The 22,885-nt window shown below is 42.2% G+C and overlaps 1 long non-coding RNA gene and 3 gene segments (V, D, J or C); 3 read left to right on the top strand and 1 right to left on the bottom strand.

Annotated features, from left to right (window-relative positions):
• The first annotated feature begins 3,338 nt into the window (after nt 1-3,338).
• On the top strand, nt 3,339-5,114 carry LOC139215579 (Ig kappa-b4 chain C region-like). The segment is given in 2 exon segments: nt 3,339-3,389; nt 4,623-5,114. A coding segment is annotated over 1 exon segment (255 nt).
• Nucleotides 5,115-6,263: 1,149 nt separating this feature from the next.
• LOC139216064 (uncharacterized) lies at nt 6,264-6,711 on the bottom strand. The gene is made up of 2 exons (XR_011585538.1): nt 6,553-6,711; nt 6,264-6,445 (listed from the first exon to the last, which is right to left on the bottom strand). It is a non-coding gene; the product is annotated as an uncharacterized lncRNA (long non-coding RNA).
• A 2,031-nt stretch (nt 6,712-8,742) lies between these two features.
• Nucleotides 8,743-13,820, top strand: LOC139215787 (Ig kappa-b4 chain C region-like). The segment is given in 3 exon segments: nt 8,743-8,799; nt 12,015-12,090; nt 13,329-13,820. Coding segments are annotated over 3 exon segments (459 nt in total).
• A 1,597-nt stretch (nt 13,821-15,417) lies between these two features.
• LOC139215788 (Ig kappa-b4 chain C region-like) lies at nt 15,418-22,556 on the top strand. The segment is given in 4 exon segments: nt 15,418-15,436; nt 16,337-16,452; nt 20,752-20,830; nt 22,065-22,556. Coding segments are annotated over 4 exon segments (540 nt in total).
• Nucleotides 22,557-22,885: the final 329 nt, after the last annotated feature.

A 22,885-nucleotide genomic window follows, 5' to 3' on the forward strand; every position in this document is an offset into this window, starting at 1 on the left:
CTAAAACGGTCAGAAACTCCTGACTGACGATATGTAGTGTCATAAATCAGGAGTTTAGGAGCTTCACCAGCTTTCTGAAGGTACCAGTTCATGTCGTCACCTATATTTGTACTGGATTTACATCTGATAGAGACAGTCTGTCCTGGAACAACAGACTGAGATTCAGGAGACTGAGTCACGATAATTTCTGCTGATGAATCTGGAAAACATGAAAAAGAGGAGAAGGGTTATTGAGACAAATCCAGCCTGGAGGAAGATGATCAACATCCAAACAGAAGAGAATCAAATGTTTAACATGGAGAACAGATGGAAGAAGGTCAATGCTGCTTGTTTCAGTGATTCTCCATCATAGCAGAGCATCATTGTGGTGAACCTGGCTGCACCCTGAAGCAAAGTTTCCAGAAGAGAGTCTCACCCTGAACAAGGAGCCCCAGGGTGGCCAGCAGTAGAGTCAGTGACATCATCATCGTGCTGCCGGCGTGTCAGCGTCTCTGAAAGGTCTGAACAGCCACCGATCAACACTGGTCTCTTAACGGCCGGGAGCAGAGAGGCAGGACACACATGCAAACACACAGAGTCAGTGAACTGTAGCCGTCCTCAACATATCATGGAGTTTCCCCTCAGAGCTCAGAGCAGATTAGCATATTTACATGTAGAGGAGAATGAAAAGTGTGGTGCTAAACTGATCCAGTGGTTCATGGACAGGTTTGTTCTCTCTGTCCAGTCTGCTAACATGGTCTTTTTCCACAATGACTAGTTAGATTCATATCAATAATGATTTGACAGCTTTAGGTGTTTTCATACGGAGGTTTGACCAAGTAAAGTGGTGATGAGTCATGAGGGGATGCTGAGGCCGAGGATCTCACACAGCGTGCTGGACAGAGTCCAACCAGAAGTTTTGGACATTTGGGCAGAACCAGAAAACACTGAAGTCCTCATCAGTCACAGCTGGACACATTCTTTGCCTCCAGTCCATGTGCTAACAGCTGTGAGCAGTAATGTGAGTTTCCTGAAGGTCTTCATGCTGCACTTCTCCTCCATGTTGACTGAAAAGTTCAGATTCTACAGTCGTCACCTTTTCTCCACAAGGTCCATTCAGTAGCTGCTCTGGAGCTTTGGGCCAAAGCGCATGATTTTCCTCAGCAGATGGAGTCCCATGATGGTTCAGATGAGCGGGAATGTGATCAACTAAATGACAACTAGGTGATCCATCTGCCGGGGAAGATCATGTGATGTGACTGAAAGCTCCACAACAGCTAGTAGATGGATGTTGTGCAGATATCGTTTTGTTGTTTCAAAGGTGGAAAATGAACTTTCAGTCTCAGTGTATTTGTTGGGTTTTTGTGTTGAATGTAAAATAAAATGTGTTGTTGTAAATTCTTTGGTGCATCACTGACGTCTTTTTTCTTTTTATGATTCCACTTGATATCTGTCGTTTCTTTGCTTACTATGGGTTCATACATCTAAAGTAACATCTTGTGACTGGAGAGGTGGACAGGTGTTTCTCTGGGCCAGCATTGATGGTGAAGCTGATGCTGATCAGTGTCTTCATGTTTTCCTTGAACAGGTTACAGTTGAGATCGCTGTGGCCCAGGATGAGGCTGGGATCAAAGGTCATGACCTAGACTGTCCCAGGTTGACACCTTTTGATTGATTGGCAGATCAGATAAGAACATGGGATAATAATGTGATGTGAATGGATGGTGATAAACTGTGATGGAGGAACTAATTTAATTTGCACAAAGATTTTCTGTCATTGATCTTGTTTTGATTCACGTTTACTGGTGTTAAAGCAGCAGTGGTGAAATGTTCACTCTGCTTGATGAAAGTGTGTGTGTGTGTGTGTGTGTGTGTGTGTGTGTGTGTGTGTGTGTGTGTGTGTGTGAGTGACTCAGTGAAGTGTATCAGTCTCTGCAGCAGCTTCCAGCTGCAGCAGTCAGTTCAGTTTCTGTTCAGTCTGACTGAGGGAGGTTTTTGTACGACGCTTTTTCACTGTGTGAACGAATGCTGACTGTTCACATAGAAATACCCCAGACAGTAATAAACTGCTGCATCTTCAGTCTGGACTCCACTGATGGTCAGAGTGAAGTCAGAGTTTGATCCACTGCCTGTAAAACGATCTGGAGTTCCTGATGCTCGTCTGTTTGCAGCATAAATAAGCAATTTAGGAGTTTCTCCATCTCTCTGTTGGTACCAGGCTAAGGCGTGATTGCTGCTCCAAGTATGAACATCCCGACTGGTCTTACAGCTGATGGTGACGGAGCCTCCCACAGCAGAGCTCACTGCTCCAGGCTGAGTCGCTGTGTACTGACCTCTGGACTCTGAGGGCACAGAGACAGAAACATAAAGCAGCGTCACGGTTTAGTCGGCTTCATTTCAGAGGGACGGATGTTGGTAGAGGAGAGGAGTCTGATGCTCTGGACTTTACCTGTGAAGCAGCAGCAGAGGAGAGTCCAGATGAGGACGGAGGTCAGAGTCATGTTTGTGATGAGGAGGATTTCTGTGGCTTCTGTTGTTGTGAAGGACGGCTGTCAGTCATCCAGTGTTCATCTCTCAGGACTATAAACTCTCCCAGAGCAGTGGAGCATGGTGCTGCTGATGCAAAGTGGCTCTCTATGGAAATGCTCCCATTGACCCCAACAGGGACTTCAGGATCAGTCAATTCATCATTCATCTATTGATTAGAAGTTATTGAACACCAGTTTTGTAGGATGTTGGCTCTGTGCTTGTGGAGGATTTTTAAAGACATTTTTGTTTATAGAAAATTTATCGAAGTTCCCTTTAAAATATGTGTGTATGAAATAAAAATATACAATCTATAAACCGGTGGCTCTGTGTTTTTTAATCTGACAATATTCTACAATGACAAACTATTTTTGGGGAGGTTGTTTGTGTCAGAGTCAGAGAGCCGTGTCTCTTCTACACTGAGAGGTTTTTGTACGGCGGCTCAATGACTTTGTATCACTGTGGTGGACTTTTGGTGGAGGAACCAGACTGGATGTTGGAAGTAAGTCAAATGCATTTTTTATTTTGGCTGTTTTATTATCATTATGAATTATATTCAACAATGTAGGAAAAAACTGGTGTTCAGTTGCTCAATGAATAATTTTCTGTCAGAGACAAAGTTCACTTCAGAAACAGAAATCAATCAAAAAGTCATTGTAACAAAAAGAATATTGAGTCAGTTGATGAATCATTGTTTTGATTGATTGTGTTGTTTCATGCTTTAATGGTAGAACTGCATGCTGAGGGCTTGTAGGTTTAGTTCAGTCTGTCAGAGTCAGAGAGCCGTGTCTCTTTACACTGAGAGGTTTTTGTACGGCGGCTCAATGACTTTGTATCACTGTGGTACACGTTCGGTGGAGGAACCAGACTGGATGTTACTCAAAGTAAGTCAAATGCTTGGGATTCGTTTTATTTCAGGAGTTATTGTTCTTTTCATTCCCTTCATAATCACCATGAATAGTTGGTTTTCCATAATGATGATTATTTTTGTTGAAATATTTTATGCTTGGAGACAAAGTTAATGTCGACAGATAGATTTATAAAAACTTGTTCCAGTGAATTTAAAACATTAAGCCTGGAGATAAATCATTATCTCCAACCTTCATGGTCAAGCCGCATGTTTTGCGTGTTTGTAGGTTTAGTTCAGACAAAGTCAGAGAGCCGTGTCTCTTTACACTGAGAGGTTTTTGTACGGCGGCTCAATGACTTTGTATCACTGTGGTGGACGTTCGGTGGAGGAACCAGACTGGATGTTGGAAGTAAGTTTCTGCACAAATACTAAACTAAATTTCCTAAAGTCGTATTCTAAATTCAGTTTTTGTAGGTTTGAGGCAGATAAAAATATCTTGTTTTAATTTTAAGACTTTTAGTATCCATGTTGTTATCTGTCCTGCTTTATCATGGAGGCTGACTCGGAGCAGCTTTACTGAACATTTCTTCAAACATTCCTGTCAAACTGAAATTCAAACAGTGTAGAAAGTGTTGAAGCCATAAAATGTTCATATTAGTGTGAAAATGTTTTGGTCAGTTTTAGTTTATTTTCCACATCATTACTTACTGTTGCTGCAATGTGCTGAAATTCACTTTCTTCCAGTAAAATTGAACAACATGAAGATAAAGACGGGTATCTGATAATGTGCAAAATCTCTGATCCCTTCGTTGTGTCATATATTGTTTCAAATGGTGAAAATCTGTTCAGTTTGGTGAAGATGACTGAAATCCACATGAAGAACGTTTGACTGTAGTCCGGTCATTTTCTGTATCTTTCATGTTTCCACTAAATACTTTAAAGTCATTTATAATCAAGGTTTGAGATGATTTTGTTGGCAAAGGTTTAAAATGAGGTCCAACGTTGACATTTAATCTGCAGTGTAGTTTGAGGTGTTTCGGGTCTTTTCTGGATGATGATTCTCTCTGTGCTGATGTGCATGAGAGGCTTCATGAAGGGAAGTGAAACAATGTGTGAGTGAGTGAGTGACTGGTGGAGCAGAAAAACCACCTGACAGAAACTCCTTAAAGGACAAAACCAGCTCTCTCACAGTGAAGGTGTCCAAGTGTCTGGTGGTTGATTGACAGCTGTGTGGTCCCCGTCCTCTAATCTGATTGGTGTCTCCTAGGTGATGTCCGTCCCACCCTGACGGTGCTGCCCCCCTCCGGTGAGGAGCTGGAGAAGGGGAAGGCTACGCTGATGTGTCTGGCCAACAAGGGCTTCCCCTCAGGCTGGAGTCTGGCCTGGAAGGTGGACGGCAGCAGCAGCTTCAGCTGGGAGGAGAGCAGGAGCCCCGGGGTGCTGGAGAAGGACGGCCGCTACAGCTGGAGCAGCACCCTGAGGCTCCCTGCTGACCAGTGGAAGAAAGTGGGCTCTGTGACCTGTGAGGCCACCCAGGGCTCCCAGTCTCCAGTCTCAGAGACACTGATGAGGAACCAGTGTCCCCAGTCCTGAGCTGACCCACTGGGACTCTGCTCTGGTTTTACTCTGCTACTGCTCTCAGTCTGACCTCTGATACACTGTCTTTTTTCTCTCTGTAAATGCTTCAGTATAATTCTCACTTGCTTTATTGTTGACTGATACAGTTGATCATTCAAAACAATAAAAGTCTCATAAAACATTGGTTTTACATTCATGACAGTGATGGATCTTTTTCTTTGCCGTATGTTTCATATTAGGAACATTTGTTAGAATAAAGCATGAGGCCACAATTTTTCTAGTCACTTCTTGATACTTCATAGTTGTTGCAGGTTTGTTTGTCATGACTGAAAATTGGTAACAATCCTCAGAATGATTAAAGTATTTCAATGGAAAACCAACAAATGACTTCATATCACTGAAATCTGCTCCTGATGATGCATTTGTTGTTGGGACTTCATTTGTATGTGATAGTGATAGAAAGTTGGTGATAAATAAAAAGCAGAGTATCATCAGCATAAAGTGAGATTTTAATGCCAGTAATATTTAAATGAAAGGGTTAGTGATTGAACACAAGGCTTAATGACAGAGGATGATGGTCTCTGTATGTAGAAGAGAAAGGAGAACTATTGATCAGCTGTGCCCATGTTTGTTAATAAAAGAATAAAGGCTGAAATGTTGCTGCCTTAATAATTACAATCCATCCATTAAATCTACAGTGAGTGGGTTTATCTCAGGGTCAGATCAGTAGTATTTTATTATGTAGACGTCACCTCTGAAAGCTGAGTCAGTGCAGCCTAACAGTGTCTCTGTTTAGCTGTGGTGTCCTACAGCAGGAAGGTGCTGATGTGAGAGGATGAAAGGAGGCCATTTTACAGCAGTCGTACAGGAGTCTGTGCCACATGGTGTCCTGTCTTTGATTCAAAAGCACGGCTGTGATTTGGTCTAAAAAAGTGCCAGATATGAGGCTTTGGTTGCTTACAAAGAAAAAGAAGATGTAAGTGCTTCATTAAGAAAAGTCTTGTGGAAATAGAGGTGTTTGTGTTTAAAAACTATTAGAGCATCATTTTATTGCTCTACAATGAAGGCCAAGTCAGTTTTGTGTGAGTGACTCAGTGAAGTGTATCAGTCTCTGCAGCAGCTTCCAGCTGCAGCAGTCAGTTGAGTTTCTGTTCAGTCTGACTGAGTGAGGTTTTTGTACGACGCTTTTTTACTGTGTGAACGACCACTGACTGTTCACATAGATATGCCCCATACAGTAATAAACTGCTGCATCTTCAGTCTGGACTCCACTGATGGTCAGAGTGAAGTCAGAGTTTGATCCACTGCCTGTAAAACGATCTGGAATTCCTGATGCTCGAGTGCTAGTAGTGTGAATAAGCAGTTTAGGAGTTTCTCCATCTCTCTGTTGGTACCAGGATAAATAGCTCCCACTATAAACATCCCGACTGGTCTTACAGCTGATGGTGACGGAGCCTCCCACAGCAGAGCTCACTGCTCCAGGCTGAGTCACTGTGGCCTGACCTCTGGACTCTGAGGGCACAGAGACAGAAACATAAAGCAGCGTCACGGTTTAGTCGGCTTCATTTCAGAGGGACGGATGTTGATGGAGGAGAGGAGTCTGATGCTCTGGACTTTACCTGTGAAGCAGCAGCAGAGGAGAGTCCAGATGAGGACGGAGGTCAGAGTCATGTTTGTGATGAGGAGGATTTCTGTGGCTTCTGTTGTTGTGAAGGACGGCTGTCAGTCATCCAGTGTTCAACTCTCAGGACTATAAACTCTCCCAGAGCAGTGGAGCATGGTGCTGCTGATGCAAAGTGGCCCTCTATGGAAATGCTCCCACTGACCCCAACAGGGACATGGATTACTCTGATGATGCTGTTTATCAATGGATCAATCAGTTTATCAGAGTATTGATTAGTTTTCAGTATAAATTCTAAATTTAACTTTATTCTTCGGAACAAATTTATTTTCTAAATGTGTCTTATCTTATTCTGTTACTAGAGAAAAACACATCAGATTGAAGTCTGTGATTCTTTGAGGAAATATTGAAATCAGAGATGAGTTTTTGTGACTTTGTTTATGTTTCAGTAGAAATACATTTTTCTGCTGTTAACTATAAATTAATATAATTATAGTGATTCTTGAATGAGTCACATTATGTCCTCGAACCGACTGAACTCTTCACTTAAACATTTTGCTGAACTGAAAATCAAACTTTAACAGTTTTCAGATAAACTTGTCTCAGAGGTTTCACCTGATGTTTCTCAAAGATTTGAATCTTTCACACACTGTGTGTCACAAATGAACATCTTAAAACATTACCGTCACATTTAACCACCGAGCTGTGTGAGCGGGTTTGATTTGATGACTTTTTACATGTAATCCAACAAGGTTCACTTTAAACGAGTAAAACAAACAGATCTTGTTGGTCTTTTCTGTAGTTTAGAAGAAACCTTTAAGGTATTGTGAAACAAAGAACACCTGACATTTTATCAGACCAGGTTATTTCATCATCTTTTCATGTCCAAACTCAGACGTAGCTTGGTGACTAAACAGTTTAACTTTTTAACTTTAGTACTGACACCTCACGGTCCAGCAGTGATGCCTGCCTGTTGCCATGGTTACTGAGCTCAGAGGAGGAAGTGAAACACCGAGCAGCGCTTTCATCCAAACTGTCCGGGTCTCTAAATTTCCTCCACGTGTCTCTCTGCAGCGGGTGGAGTCGTCCCCACCCTGAGCGTGCTGCCCCCCTCCAGTGAGGAGCTGCAGCAGGGGAAGGACAGACCAGGGTCCCCAGTCCTGAGCTCACCCACTGGGACTCTGCTGCTGGTTTCACTCTGCTGCTGCTCTCAGGCTGCACTTTCTCTCCCTCTCTCGCTCTTTAATGACATGTTTCATTGAAGTTTTTAAAGTGTTGTTGCTTGATATCATTTTGATAATTTCACAACAAGAAAGACCATTTCATCAAATCAGGGGTTTTCATCTGTGTTATTGTGAAAGTAACACATGGAGGTGTCTTAATAGTTCCATTAAATCCCAAAAGAATGAACTCAAGTGAGTTTACAGTTTTGGAAAAGTCTGGAGAAAAGAAAGAACGAGTTCATTCTGTGTTTAATACACTTGATGGTACGAGAACATGCAGCCCAGACATGATAGAAGTAAATTCCTTAAAGCTTTTGTGACTACAGACACCGCTTCTAATCAATTATTACAAATCAGTTTTTTGTGAACAAAGCTGATTGTTAAAATGTCTGAAGGAAAATCAGACCTCTCATGTTGAAACGGTTTTATAAATGTCCAGAAAAGTGTAATGAATCCGATGAAAGTAAAAATCTGAGGAAAATTTATTGTATTTGTTCGATGAAGTAGAAGATAATCAACTAATCAATAATCAATATAAAATAGAGCAAAAGCAAAACAAACTCTTGTTAATGTTGCTGCCTGTATTAACTCATCTACATTTCAACTCAGCTACAACAGATGTAGTTTGATCAGACTTTAAATATATTATTTAACAGCCTGTTCCAGTAAAATGACCATTTTAACGTACTTTACTTTAAATAGTGTTTCCTGGCAGTATTCTGTCATAAAGGACGTCACTGTCTGTCAAACCTCTTTAGTGTCTGTGTTTCTCTGCAGCTTCTCTGTGAGATCAGTTCCTCTTTAGCTGAGGGAGGTTTTTGTACGGCGTTGTATCACTGTGTGAGCGGGAAGCTGTTTTGCTGCTGACAGTAATAAACTCCTGCATCTTCAGTCTGGACTCTGCTGATGGTCAGAGTGAAGTCGGTCTGATGGGCTGTTGCACTAAAACGGTCAGAAACTCCTGAATGACGAATTGTAGTGTCTACAATCAGGAGTTTAGGAGCTTCACCAGCTTTCTGAAGGTACCAGTTCATGTCGTCACCTATATTTGTACTGGATTTACATCTGATAGAGACAGTCTGTCCTGGAACAACAGACTGAGATTCAGGAGACTGAGTCACGATAATTTCTGCTGATGAATCTGGAAAACATGAAAAAGAGGAGAAGGGTTATTGAGACAAATCCAGCCTGGAGGAAGATGATCAACATCCAAACAGAAGAGAATCAAATGTTTAACATGGAGAACAGATGGAAGAAGGTCAATGCTGCTTGTTTCAGTGATTCTCCATCATAGCAGAGCATCATTGTGGTGAACCTGGCTGCACCCTGAAGCAAAGTTTCCAGAAGAGAGTCTCACCCTGAACAAGGAGCCCCAGGGTGGCCAGCAGTAGAGTCAGTGACATCATCATCGTGCTGCCGGCGTGTCAGCGTCTCTGAAAGGTCTGAACAGCCACCGATCAACACTGGTCTCTTAACGGCCGGGAGCAGAGAGGCAGGACACACATGCAAACACACAGAGTCAGTGAACTGTAGCCGTCCTCAACATATCATGGAGTTTCCCCTCAGAGCTCAGAGCAGATTAGCATATTTACATGTAGAGGAGAATGAAAAGTGTGGTGCTAAACCGATCCAGTGGTTCATGGACAGGTTTGTTCTCTCTGTCCAGTCTGTTAACACGGTCTTTTTCCACAATGACTAGTTAGATTCATATCAATAATGATTTGACAGCTTTAGGTGTTTTCATACGGAGGTTTGACCAAGTAAAGTGGTGATGAGTCATGAGGGGATGCTGAGGCCGAGGATCTCACACAGCGTGCTGGACAGAGTCCAACCAGAAGTTTTGGACATTTGGGCAGAACCAGAAAACACTGAAGTCCTCATCAGTCACAGCTGGACACATTCTTTGCCTCCAGTCCATGTGCTAACAGCTGTGAGCAGTAATGTGAGTTTCCTGAAGGTCTTCATGCTGCACTTCTCCTCCATGTTGACTGAAAAGTTCAGATTCTACAGTCGTCACCTTTTCTCCACAAGGTCCATTCAGAAGCTGCTCTGGAGCTTTGGGCCAAAGCGCATGATTTTCCTCAGCAGATGGAGTCCCATGATGGTTCAGATGAGCGGGAATGTGATCAACTAAATGACAACTAGGTGATCCATCTGCCGGGGAAGATCATGTGATGTGACTGAAAGCTCCACAACAGCTAGTAGATGGATGTTGTGCAGATATCGTTTTGTTGTTTCAAAGGTGGAAAATGAACTTTCAGTCTCAGTGTATTTGTTGGGTTTTTGTGTTGAATGTAAAATAAAATGTGTTGTTGTAAATTCTTTGGCGCATCACTGACGTCTTTTTTCTTTTTATGATTCCACTTGATATCTGTCGTTTCTTTGCTTACTATGGGTTCATACATCTAAAGTAACATCTTGTGACTGGAGAGGTGGACAGGTGTTTCTCTGGGCCAGCATTGATGGTGAAGCTGATGTTGATCAGTGTCTTCATGTTTTCCTTGAACAGGTTACAGTTGAGATCGCTGTGGCCCAGGATGAGGCTGGGATCAAAGGTCATGACCTAGACTGTCCCAGGTTGACACCTTTTGATTGATTGGCAGATCAGATAAGAACATGGGATAATAATGTGATGTGAATGGATGGTGATAAACTGTGATGGAGGAACTAATTTAATTTGCACAAAGATTTTCTGTCATTTTCTGTTTTGATTCACGTTTTCTGGTGTTAAAGCAGCAGTGGTGAAATGTTCACTCTGCTTGATGAAAGTGTGTGTGTGTGTGTGTGTGTGTGTGTGTGTGTGATTGACTCAGTGAAGTGTATCAGTCTCTGCAGAAGCTTCCAGCTGCAGCAGTCAGTTCAGTTTCTGTTCAGTCTGACTGAGGGAGGTTTTTGTACGACGCTTTTTCACTGTGTGAACGAATTCTGACTGTTCACATAGAAATACCCCAGACAGTAATAAACTGCTGCATCTTCAGTCTGGACTCCACTGATGGTCAGAGTGAAGTCAGAGTTTGATCCACTGCCTGTAAAACGACCTGGAGTTCCTGATGCTCGAGTGCTAGCACGGTAAATGAGCAGTTTAGGAGTTTTTCCATCTCTCTGTTGGTACCAGGATAAATAGTGATTGCTGCTCCAAGTATAAACATCCCGACTGGTCTTACAGCTGATGGTGACGGAGCCTCCCACAGCAGAGCTCACTGCTCCAGGCTGAGTCGCTGTGTACTGACCTCTGGACTCTGAGGGCACAGAGACAGAAACATAAAGCAGCGTCACGGTTTAGTCGGCTTCATTTCAGAGGGACGGATGTTGATGGAGGAGAGAAGTCTGATGCTCTGGACTTTACCTGTGAAGCAGCAGCAGAGGAGAGTCCAGATGAGGACGGAGGTCAGAGTCATGTTTGTGATGAGGAGGATTTCTGTGGCTTCTGTTGTTGTGAAGGACGGCTGTCAGTCATCCAGTGCTCAACTCTCAGGACTATAAACTCTCCCAGAGCAGTGGAGCATGGTGCTGCTGATGCAAAGTGGCTCTCTATGGAAATGCTCCCACTGACCCCAACAGGGACTTCAGGATCAGTCAATTCATCAGTCTATTGATTAGAAGTTATTTAACACCAGTTTTGTAGGATGTTGGCTCTGTGCTTGTGGAGGATTTTTAAAGATGTTTTTGTTTAAATTGATTTTGAGAGAAAATTTATCTAAGTTCCCTTTAAAATATGTGTGCATGAAATAAAAATATACAATCTATAAACCGGTGGCTCTGTGTTTTTTAATCTGACAATATTCTACAATGACAAACTATTTTTGGGGAGGTTGTTTGTGTCAGAGTCAGAGAGCCGTGTCTCTTCTACACTGAGAGGTTTTTGTACGGCGGCTCAATGACTTTGTATCACTGTGGTGGACTTTTGGTGGAGGAACCAGACTGGATGTTGGAAGTAAGTCAAATGTATTTTTTATTTTGGCTGTTTTATTATTATCATGAATTATATTCAACACTGTAGGAAAAAACTAGTGTTCAGTTGCTCAATGAATAATTTTCTGTCAGAGACAAAGTTCACTTCAGAAACAGAAATCAATCAAAAAGTCATTGTAACAAAAAGAATATTGAGACAGTTGATGAATCATTGTTTTGATTGATTGTGTTGTTTCATGCTTTAATGGTAGAACTGCATGCTGAGGGCTTGTAGGTTTAGTTCAGTCTGTCAGAGTCAGAGAGCCGTGTCTCTTTACACTGAGAGGTTTTTGTACGGCGGCTCAATGACTTTGTATCACTGTGGTACACGTTCGGTGGAGGAACCAGACTGGATATTGGAAGTAAGTCAAATGCTTGGGATTCGTTTCATTTCAGGAGTTATTGTTCTTTTCATTCCCTTCATAATCACCATGAATAGTTGGTTTTCCATAATGATGATTATTTTTGTTGAAATATTTTGTGCTTGGAGACAAAGTTAATGTCGACAGAGAGATTTATAAAAACTTGTTCCAGTGAATTTAAAACATTAAGCCTGGAGGTAAATCATTATCTCCAACCTTCATGGTCAAGCCGCATGTTTTGCGTGTTTGTAGGTTTAGTTCAGTCTGTCAGAGTCAGAGAGCCGTGTCTCTTTACACTGAGAGGTTTTTGTACAGCGGCTCAATGACTTTGTATCACTGTGGTGGACGTTCGGTGGAGGAACCAGACTGGATGTTGGAAGTAAGTTTCTGCACAAATACTAAACTAAATTTCCTAAAGTCGTATTCTAAATTCAGTTTTTGTACTTTTGAGGCAGATAAAAAATATCTTGTTTTAATTTTAAGACTTTTAGTATCCATGTTGTGATCTGTCCTGCTTTATCATGGAGGCTGACTCGGAGCAGCTTTACTGAACATTTCTTCAAACATTCCTGTCAAACTGAAATTCAAACAGTGTAGAAAGTGTTGAAGCCATAAAATGTTCATATTAGTGTGAAAATGTTTTGGTCAGTTTTAGTTTATCTTCCACATCATTACTTACTGTTGCTGCAATGTGCTGAAATTCACTTTCTTCCAGTAAAATTGAACAGCATGAAGATAAAGACGGGTATCTGATAATGTGCAAAATCTCTGATCCCTTCGTTGTGTCATATATTGTTTCAAATGGTGAAAATGTGTTCAGTTTGGTGAAGATGACTGAAATCCACATGAAGAACGTTTGACTGTAGTCCGGTCATTTTCTGTATCTTTCATGTTTCCACTAAATACTTTAAAGTCATTTATAATCAAGGTTTTAAATGATTTTGTTGGCAAAGGTTTAAAACGAGGTCCAACGTTGACATTTTATCTGCAGTGTAGTTTGAGGTGTTTCAGGTCTTTTCTGGATGATTATTCTCTCTGTGCTGATGTGCATGAGAGGCTTCATAAAGGGAAGTGAAACAATGTGTGAGTGAGTGAGTGACTGGTGGAGCAGAAAAACCACCTGACAGAAACTCCTTAAAGGACAAAATCAGCTCTCTCACAGTGAAGGTGTCCAAGTGTGTGGTGGTTGATTGACAGCTGTGTGGTCCCCGTCCTCTAATCTGATTGGTGTCTCCTAGGTGATGTCCGTCCCACCCTGACGGTGCTGCCCCCCTCCGGTGAGGAGCTGGAGAAGGGGAAGGCCACGCTGATGTGTCTGGCCAACAAGGGCTTCCCCTCAGGCTGGAGTCTGGCCTGGAAGGTGGACGGCAGCAGCAGCTTCAGCTGGGAGGAGAGCAGGAGCCCCGGGGTGCTGGAGAAGGACGGCCGCTACAGCTGGAGCAGCACCCTGAGGCTCCCTGCTGACCAGTGGAAGAAGGTGGGCTCTGTGACCTGTGAGGCCACCCAGGGCTCCCAGTCTAAAGTCTCAGAGACACTGATGAGGAACCAGTGTCCCCAGTCCTGAGCTGACCCACTGGGACTCTGCTCTGGTTTTACTCTGCTACTGCTCTCAGTCTGACCTCTGATACACTGTCTTTTTTCTCTCTGTAAATGCTTCAGTATAATTCTCACTTGCTTTATTGTTGACTGATACAGTTGATCATTCAAAACAATAAAAGTCTCATAAAACATTGGCTTCCATTCATGACAGTGATGGATCTTTTTCTTTGCCGTATGTTTCATATTAGGAACATTTGTTAGAATAAAGTATGAGGCCACAATTTTTCTAGTCACTTCTTGATACTTCGTAGTTGTTGCAGGTTTGTTTGTTACGACTGAAAATTGGTAACAATCCTCATAATGATTAAAATATTTCAATGGAAAACCAACAAATGACTTCATATCACTGAAATCTGCTCCTGATGATGCATTTGTTGTTGGGACTTCATTTGCATGTGATAGTGATAGAAAGTTGGTGATAAATAAAAAGCAGAGTATCATCAGCATAAAGTGAGATTTTAATGCCAGTGATATTTAAATGAAAGATTTAATGATTGAACACAAGGCTTAATGACAGAGAGGATGATGGTCTCTGTATGTAGAAGAGAAAAGAGAACTATTGATCAGCTGTGCCCATGTTTGTTAATAAAAGAATAAAAGCTGAAGTGTTGCTGCCTTAATAATTACAATCCATCCATTAAATCTACAGTGAGTGGGTTTATCTCAGGGTCAGATCAGTAGTATTTTATTATGTAGACGTCACCTCTGAAAGCTGAGTCAGTGCAGCCTAACAGTGTCTCTGTTTAGCTGTGGTGTCCTACAGCAGGAAGGTGCTGATGTGAAAAGATGAAAGGAGGCCATTTTACAGCAGTCGTACAGGAGTCTGTGCCACATGGTGTCCTGTCTTTGATTCAAAAGCACGGCTGTGATTTGGTCTAAAAAAGTGCCAGATATGAGGCTTTAGTTGCTTATAAAGAAAAAGAAGATGTAAGCGCTTCATTAAGAAAAGTCTTGTGGAAATAGAGGTGTTTGTGTTTAAAAACTATCAGAGCATCATTTTATTGCTCTACAATGAAGGCCAAGTAAGTTTTGTGTGAGTGACTCAGTGAAGTGTATCAGTCTCTGCAGCAGCTTCCAGCTGCAGCAGTCAGTTCAGTTTCTGTTCAGTCTGACTGAGGGAGGTTTTTGTACGACGCTTTTTCACTGTGTGAACGAATTCTGACTGTTCACATAGAATACCCCCAGACAGTAATAAACTGCTGCATCTTCAGTCTGGACTCCACTGATGGTCAGAGTGAAGTCAGTGTTTGATCCACTGCCTGTAAAACGATCTGGAATCCCTGATTCTCGAGTGCTAGTAGTGTGAATAAGCAGTTTAGGAGTTTCTCCATCTCTCTGTTGGTACCAGGATAAATAGCTCCCACTATAAACATCCCGACTGGTCTTACAGCTGATGGTGACGGAGCCTCCCACAGCAGAGCTCACTGCTCCAGGCTGAGTCGCTGTGTACTGACCTCTGGACTCTGAGGGCACAGAGACAGAAACATAAAGCAGCGTCACGGTTTAGTCGGCTTCATTTCAGAGGGACGGATGTTGGTAGAGGAGAGGAGTCTGATGCTCTGGACTTTACCTGTGAAGCAGCAGCAGAGGAGAGTCCAGATGAGGACGGAGGTCAGAGTCATGTTTGTGATGAGGAGGATTTCTGTGGCTTCTGTTGTTGTGAAGGACGGCTGTCAGTCATCCAGTGTTCAACTCTCAGGACTATAAACTCTCCCAGAGCAGTGGAGCATGGTGCTGCTGATGCAAAGTGGCTCTCTATGGAAATGCTCCCACTGACCCCAACAGGGACATGGATTACTCTGATGATGCTGTTTATCAATGGATCAATCAGTTTATCAGAGTATTGATTAGTTTTCAGTATAAATTCTAAATTTAGCTTTATTCTTCGGAACAAATTTATTTTCTAAATGTGTCTTATCTTATTCTGTTACTAGAGAAAAACACATCAGATTGAAGTCTGTGATTCTTTGAGGAAATATTGAAATCAGAGACGAGTTTTTGTGACTTTGTTTATGTTTCAGTAGAAATAAAATTTTTCTGCTGTTAACTATAAATTAATATAATTATAGTGATTCTTGAATGAGTCACATTATGTCCTCGAACCGACTGAACTCTTCACTTAAACATTTTGCTGAACTGAAAATCAAACTTTAACAGTTTTCAGATAAACTTGTCTCAGAGGTTTCACCTGATGTTTCTCAAAGATTTGAATCTTTCACACACTGTGTGTCACAAATGAACATCTTAAAACATTACCGTCACATTTAACCACCGAGCTGTGTGAGCGGGTTTGATTTGATGACTTTTTACATGTAATCCAACAAGGTTCACTTTAAACGAGTAAAACAAACAGATCTTGTTGGTCTTTTCTGTAGTTTAGAAGAAACCATTAAGGTATTGTGAAACAAAGAACACCTGACATTTTATCAGACCAGGTTATTTCATCATCTTTTCATGTCCAAACTCAGACGTAGCTTGGTGACTAAACAGTTTAACTTTTTAACTTTAGTACTGAGACCTCACGGTCCAGCAGTGATGCCTGCCTGTTGCCATGGTTACTGAGCTCAGAGGAGGAAGTGAAACAACGAGCAGCGCTTTCATCCAAACTGTCCGGGTCTCTAAATTTCCTCCACGTGTCTCTCTGCAGCGGGTGGAGTCGTCCCCACCCTGAGCGTGCTGCCCCCCTCCAGTGAGGAGCTGCAGCAGGGGAAGGACAGACCAGGGTCCCCAGTCCTGAGCTCACCCACTGGGACTCTGCTGCTGGTTTCACTCTGCTGCTGCTCTCAGGCTGCACTTTCTCTCCCTCTCTCGCTCTTTAATGACATGTTTCATTGAAGTTTTTAAAGTGTTGTTGCTTGATATCATTTTGATAATTTCACAACAAGAAAGACCATTTCATCAAATCAGGGGTTTTCATCTGTGTTATTGTGAAAGTAACACATGGAGGTGTCTTAATAGTTCCATTAAATCCCAAAAGAATGAACTCAAGTGAGTTTACAGTTTTGGAAAAGTCTGGAGAAAAGAAAGAACGAGTTCATTCTGTGTTTAATACACTTGATGGTACGAGAACATGCAGCCCAGACATGATAGAAGTAAATTCCTTAAAGCTTTTGTGACTACAGACACCGCTTCTGATCAATTATTACAAATCAGTTTTTTTTTGTGAACAAAGCTGATTGTTAAAATGTCTGAAGGAAAATCAGACCTCTCATGTTGAAACGGTTTTATAAATGTCCAGAAAAGTGTGATGAATCAGATGAAAGTAGAAAGTCTGAGGAGAATTGATTGTATTTGTTCAATGAAGTAGAAGATAATCAACTAATCAATAATCAATATAAAATAGAACAAAAGCAAAACAAACTCTTGTTAATGTTGCTGCCTGTATTAACTCATCTACATTTCAACTCAGCTACAACAGATGTAGTTTGATCAGACTTTAAATATATTATTTAACAGCCTGTTCCAGTAAAATGACCATTTTAACGTACTTTACTTTAAATAGTGTTTCCTGGCAGTATTCTGTCATAAAGGACGTCACTGTCTGTCAAACCTCTTTAGTGTCTGTGTTTCTCTGCAGCTTCTCTGTGAGATCAGTTCCTCTTTAGCTGAGGGAGGTTTTTGTACGGCGTTGTATCACTGTGTGAGCGGGAAGCTGTTACGCTGCTGACAGTAATAAACTCCTGCATCTTCAGTCTGGACTCTGCTGATGGTCAGAGTGAAGTCGGTCTGATGGGCTGTTGCACTAAAACGGTCAGAAACTCCTGACTGACGATATGTAGTGTCATAAATCAGGAGTTTAGGAGCTTCACCAGCTTTCTGAAGGTACCAGTTCATGTCGTCACCTATATTTGTACTGGATTTACATCTGATAGAGACAGTCTGTCCTGGAACAGCAGACTGAGATTCAGGAGACTGAGTCACGATAATTTCTGCTGATGAATCTGGAAAACATGAAAAAGAGGAGAAGGGTTATTGAGACAAATCCAGCCTGGAGGAAGATGATCAACATCCAAACAGAAGAGAATCAAATGTTTAACATGGAGAACAGATGGAAGAAGGTCAATGCTGCTTGTTTCAGTGATTCTCCATCATAGCAGAGCATCATTGTGGTGAACCTGGCTGCACCCTGAAGCAAAGTTTCCAGAAGAGAGTCTCACCCTGAACAAGGAGCCCCAGGGTGGCCAGCAGTAGAGTCAGTGACATCATCATCGTGCTGCCGGCGTGTCAGCGTCTCTGAAAGGTCTGAACAGCCACCGATCAACACTGGTCTCTTAACGGCCGGGAGCAGAGAGGCAGGACACACATGCAAACACACAGAGTCAGTGAACTGTAGCCGTCCTCAACATATCATGGAGTTTCCCCTCAGAGCTCAGAGCAGATTAGCATATTTACATGTAGAGGAGAATGAAAAGTGTGGTGCTAAACCGATCCAGTGGTTCATGGACAGGTTTGTTCTCTCTGTCCAGTCTGTTAACACGGTCTTTTTCCACAATGACTAGTTAGATTCATATCAATAATGATTTGACAGCTTTAGGTGTTTTCATACGGAGGTTTGACCAAGTAAAGTGGTGATGAGTCATGAGGGGATGCTGAGGCCGAGGATCTCACACAGCGTGCTGGACAGAGTCCAACCAGAAGTTTTGGACATTTGGGCAGAACCAGAAAACACTGAAGTCCTCATCAGTCACAGCTGGACACATTCTTTGCCTCCAGTCCATGTGCTAACAGCTGTGAGCAGTAATGTGAGTTTCCTGAAGGTCTTCATGCTGCACTTCTCCTCCATGTTGACTGAAAAGTTCAGATTCTACAGTCGTCACCTTTTCTCCACAAGGTCCATTCAGTAGCTGCTCTGGAGCTTTGGGCCAAAGCGCATGATTTTCCTCAGCAGATGGAGTCCCATGATGGTTCAGATGAGCGGGAATGTGATCAACTAAATGACAACTAGGTGATCCATCTGCCGGGGAAGATCATGTGATGTGACTGAAAGCTCCACAACAGCTAGTAGATGGATGTTGTGCAGATATCGTTTTGTTGTTTCAAAGGTGGAAAATGAACTTTCAGTCTCAGTGTATTTGTTGGGTTTTTGTGTTGAATGTAAAATAAAATGTGTTGTTGTAAATTCTTTGGCGCATCACTGACGTCTTTTTTCTTTTTATGATTCCACTTGATATCTGTCGTTTCTTTGCTTACTATGGGTTCATACATCTAAAGTAACATCTTGTGACTGGAGAGGTGGACAGGTGTTTCTCTGGGCCAGCATTGATGGTGAAGCTGATGCTGATCAGTGTCTTCATGTTTTCCTTGAACAGGTTACAGTTGAGATCGCTGTGGCCCAGGATGAGGCTGGGATCAAAGGTCATGACCTAGACTGTCCCAGGTTGACACCTTTTGATTGATTGGCAGATCAGATAAGAACATGGGATAATAATGTGATGTGAATGGATGGTGATAAACTGTGATGGAGGAACTAATTTAATTTGCACAAAGATTTTCTGTCATTGATCTTGTTTTGATTCATGTTTACTGGTGTTAAAGCAGCAGTGGTGAAATGTTCACTCTGCTTGATGAAAGTGTGTGTGTGTGTGTGTGTGTGTGTGTGTGTGTGTGTGTGTGTGTGTGTGTGTGTGAGTGACTCAGTGAAGTGTATCAGTCTCTGCAGCAGCTTCCAGCTGCAGCAGTCAGTTCAGTTTCTGTTCAGTCTGACTGAGGGAGGTTTTTGTACGACGCTTTTTCACTGTGTGAACGAATACTGACTGTTCACATAGAATTCCCCCAGACAGTAATAAACTGCTGCATCTTCAGTCTGGACTCCACTGATGGTCAGAGTGAAGTCAGAGTTTGATCCACTGCCTGTAAAACGACCTGGAGTTCCTGATGCTCGAGTGCTAGCACGGTAAATGAGCAGTTTAGGAGTTTCTCCATCTCTCTGTTGGTACCAGGCTAAGGCGTGATAGCTGCTCCAAGTATAAACATTCCGACTGGTCTTACAGCTGATGGTGACGGAGCCTCCCACAGCAGAGCTCACTGCTCCAGGCTGAGTCGCTGTGTACTGACCTCTGGACTCTGAGGGCACAGAGACAGAAACATAAAGCAGCGTCACGGTTTAGTCGGCTTCATTTCAGAGGGACGGATGTTGGTAGAGGAGAGGAGTCTGATGCTCTGGACTTTACCTGTGAAGCAGCAGCAGAGGAGAGTCCAGATGAGGACGGAGGTCAGAGTCATGTTTGTGATGAGGAGGATTTCTGTGGCTTCTGTTGTTGTGAAGGACGGCTGTCAGTCATCCAGTGTTCAACTCTCAGGACTATAAACTCTCCCAGAGCAGTGGAGCATGGTGCTGCTGATGCAAAGTGGCTCTCTATGGAAATGCTCCCACTGACCCCAACAGGGACTTCAGGATCAGTCAATTCATCATTCTATTGATTAGAAGTTATTGAACACCAGTTTTGTAGGATGTTGGCTCTGTGCTTGTGGAGGATTTTTAAAGACGTTTTTGTTTAAATTAATTTTGAGGGAAAATATATCTAAGTTCCCTTTAAAATATGTGTGTATGAAATAAAAATATACAATCTATAAACCGGTGGCTCTGTGTTTTTTAATCTGACAATATTCTACAATGACAAACTATTTTTGGGGAGGTTGTTTGTGTCAGAGTCAGAGAGCCGTGTCTCTTCTACACTGAGAGGTTTTTGTACGGCGGCTCAATGACTTTGTATCACTGTGGTGGACTTTTGGTGGAGGAACCAGACTGGATGTTGGAAGTAAGTCAAATGCATTTTTTTATTTTGGCTGTTTTATTATTATCATGAATTATATTCAACACTGTAGGAAAAAACTAGTGTTCAGTTGCTCAATGAATAATTTTCTGTCAGAGACAAAGTTCACTTCAGAAACAGAAATCAATCAAAAAGTCATTGTAACAAAAAGAATATTGAGTCAGTTGATGAATCATTGTTTTGATTGATTGTGTTGTTTCATGCTTTAATGGTAGAACTGCATGCTGAGGGCTTGTAGGTTTAGTTCAGTCTGTCAGAGTCAGAGAGCCGTGTCTCTTTACACTGAGAGGTTTTTGTACGGCGGCTCAATGACTTTGTATCACTGTGGTGGACGTTCGGTGGAGGAACCAGACTGGATGTTACTCAAAGTAAGTCAAATGCTTGGGATTCGTTTTATTTCAGGAGTTATTGTTCTTTTCATTCCCTTCATAATCACCATGAATAGTTGGTTTTCCATAATGATGATTATTTTTGTTGAAATATTTTGTGCTTGGAGACAAAGTTAATGTCGACAGAGAGATTTATAAAAACTTGTTCCAGTGAATTTAAAACATTAAGCCTGGAGGTAAATCATTATCTCCAACCTTCATGGTCAAGCCGCATGTTTTGCGTGTTTGTAGGTTTAGTTCAGACAAAGTCAGAGAGCCGTGTCTCTTTACACTGAGAGGTTTTTGTACGGCGGTTCAATGACTTTGTATCACTGTGGTGGACGTTCGGTGGAGGAACCAGACTGGATGTTGGAAGTAAGTTTCTGCACAAATACTAAACTAAATTTCCTAAAGTCATATTCTAAATTCAGTTTTTGTAGGTTTGAGGCAGATAAAAAATATCTTGTTTTAATTTTAAGACTTTTAGTATCCATGTTGTGATCTGTCCTGCTTTATCATGGAGGCTGACTCGGAGCAGCTTTACTGAACATTTCTTCAAACATTCCTGTCAAACTGAAATTCAAACAGTTTAGAAAGTGTTGAAGCCATAAAATGTTCATATTAGTGTGAAAATGTTTTGGTCAGTTTTAGTTTATCTTCCACATCATTACTTACTGTTGCTGCAATGTGCTGAAATTCACTTTCTTCCAGTAAAATTGAACAGCATGAAGATAAAGACGGGTATCTGATAATGTGCAAAATCTCTGATCCCTTCGTTGTGTCATATATTGTTTGAAATGGTGAAAATCTGTTCAGTTTGGTGAAGATGACTGAAATCCACATGAAGAACGTTTGACTATAGTCCGGTCATTTTCTGTATCTTTCATGTTTCCACTAAATACTTTAAAGTCATTTATAATCAAGGTTTGAGATGATTTTGATGGCAAAGGTTTAAAACGAGGTCCAACGTTGACATTTTATCTGCAGTGTAGTTTGAGGTGTTTCAGGTCTTTTCTGGATGATGATTCTCTCTGTGCTGATGTGCATGAGAGGCTTCATAAAGGGAAGTGAAACAATGTGTGAGTGAGTGAGTGACTGGTGGAGCAGAAAAACCACCTGACAGAAACTCCTTAAAGGACAAAACCAGCTCTCTCACAGTGAAGGTGTCCAAGTGTCTGGTGGTTGATTGACAGCTGTGTGGTCCCCGTCCTCTAATCTGATTGGTGTCTCCTAGGTGATGTCCGTCCCACCCTGACGGTGCTGCCCCCCTCCGGTGAGGAGCTGGAGAAGGGGAAGGCCACGCTCATGTGTCTGGCCAACAAGGGCTTCCCCTCAGGCTGGAGTCTGGCCTGGAAGGTGGACGGCAGCAGCAGCTTCAGCTGGGAGGAGAGCAGGAGCCCCGGGGTGCTGGAGAAGGACGGCCGCTACAGCTGGAGCAGCACCCTGAGGCTCCCTGCTGACCAGTGGAAGAAGGTGGGCTCTGTGACCTGTGAGGCCACCCAGGGCTCCCAGTCTAAAGTCTCAGAGACACTGATGAGGAACCAGTGTCCCCAGTCCTGAGCTGACCCACTGGGACTCTGCTCTGGTTTTACTCTGCTACTGCTCTCAGTCTGACCTCTGATACACTGTCTTTTTTCTCTCTGTAAATGCTTCAGTATAATTCTCACTTGCTTTATTGTTGACTGATACAGTTGATCATTCAAAACAATAAAAGTCTCATAAAACATTGGTTTCCATTCATGACAGTGATGGATCTTTTTCTTTGCCGTATGTTTCATATTAGGAACATTTGTTAGAATTAAGCACAAGACCACAATCTTTCTAGTCACTTCTTGATACTTCGTAGTAGTTGCAGGTTTGTTTGTTACGACTGAAAATTGGTAACAATCCTCATAATGATTAAAATATTTCAATGGAAAACCAACAAATGACTTCATATCACTGAAATCTGCTCCTGATGATGCATTTGTTGTTGGGACTTCATTTGCATGTGATAGTGATGCTAACAGAAGAAAGTTGGTGATAAATAAAAAGCAGAGTATCATCAGCATAAAG

The sequence above is a fragment of the Pempheris klunzingeri genome, chromosome 16 (genome assembly GCF_042242105.1).
Source record: "Pempheris klunzingeri isolate RE-2024b chromosome 16, fPemKlu1.hap1, whole genome shotgun sequence".
In the NCBI taxonomy this organism is placed as follows: Eukaryota; Metazoa; Chordata; class Actinopteri; order Acropomatiformes; family Pempheridae; genus Pempheris; species Pempheris klunzingeri.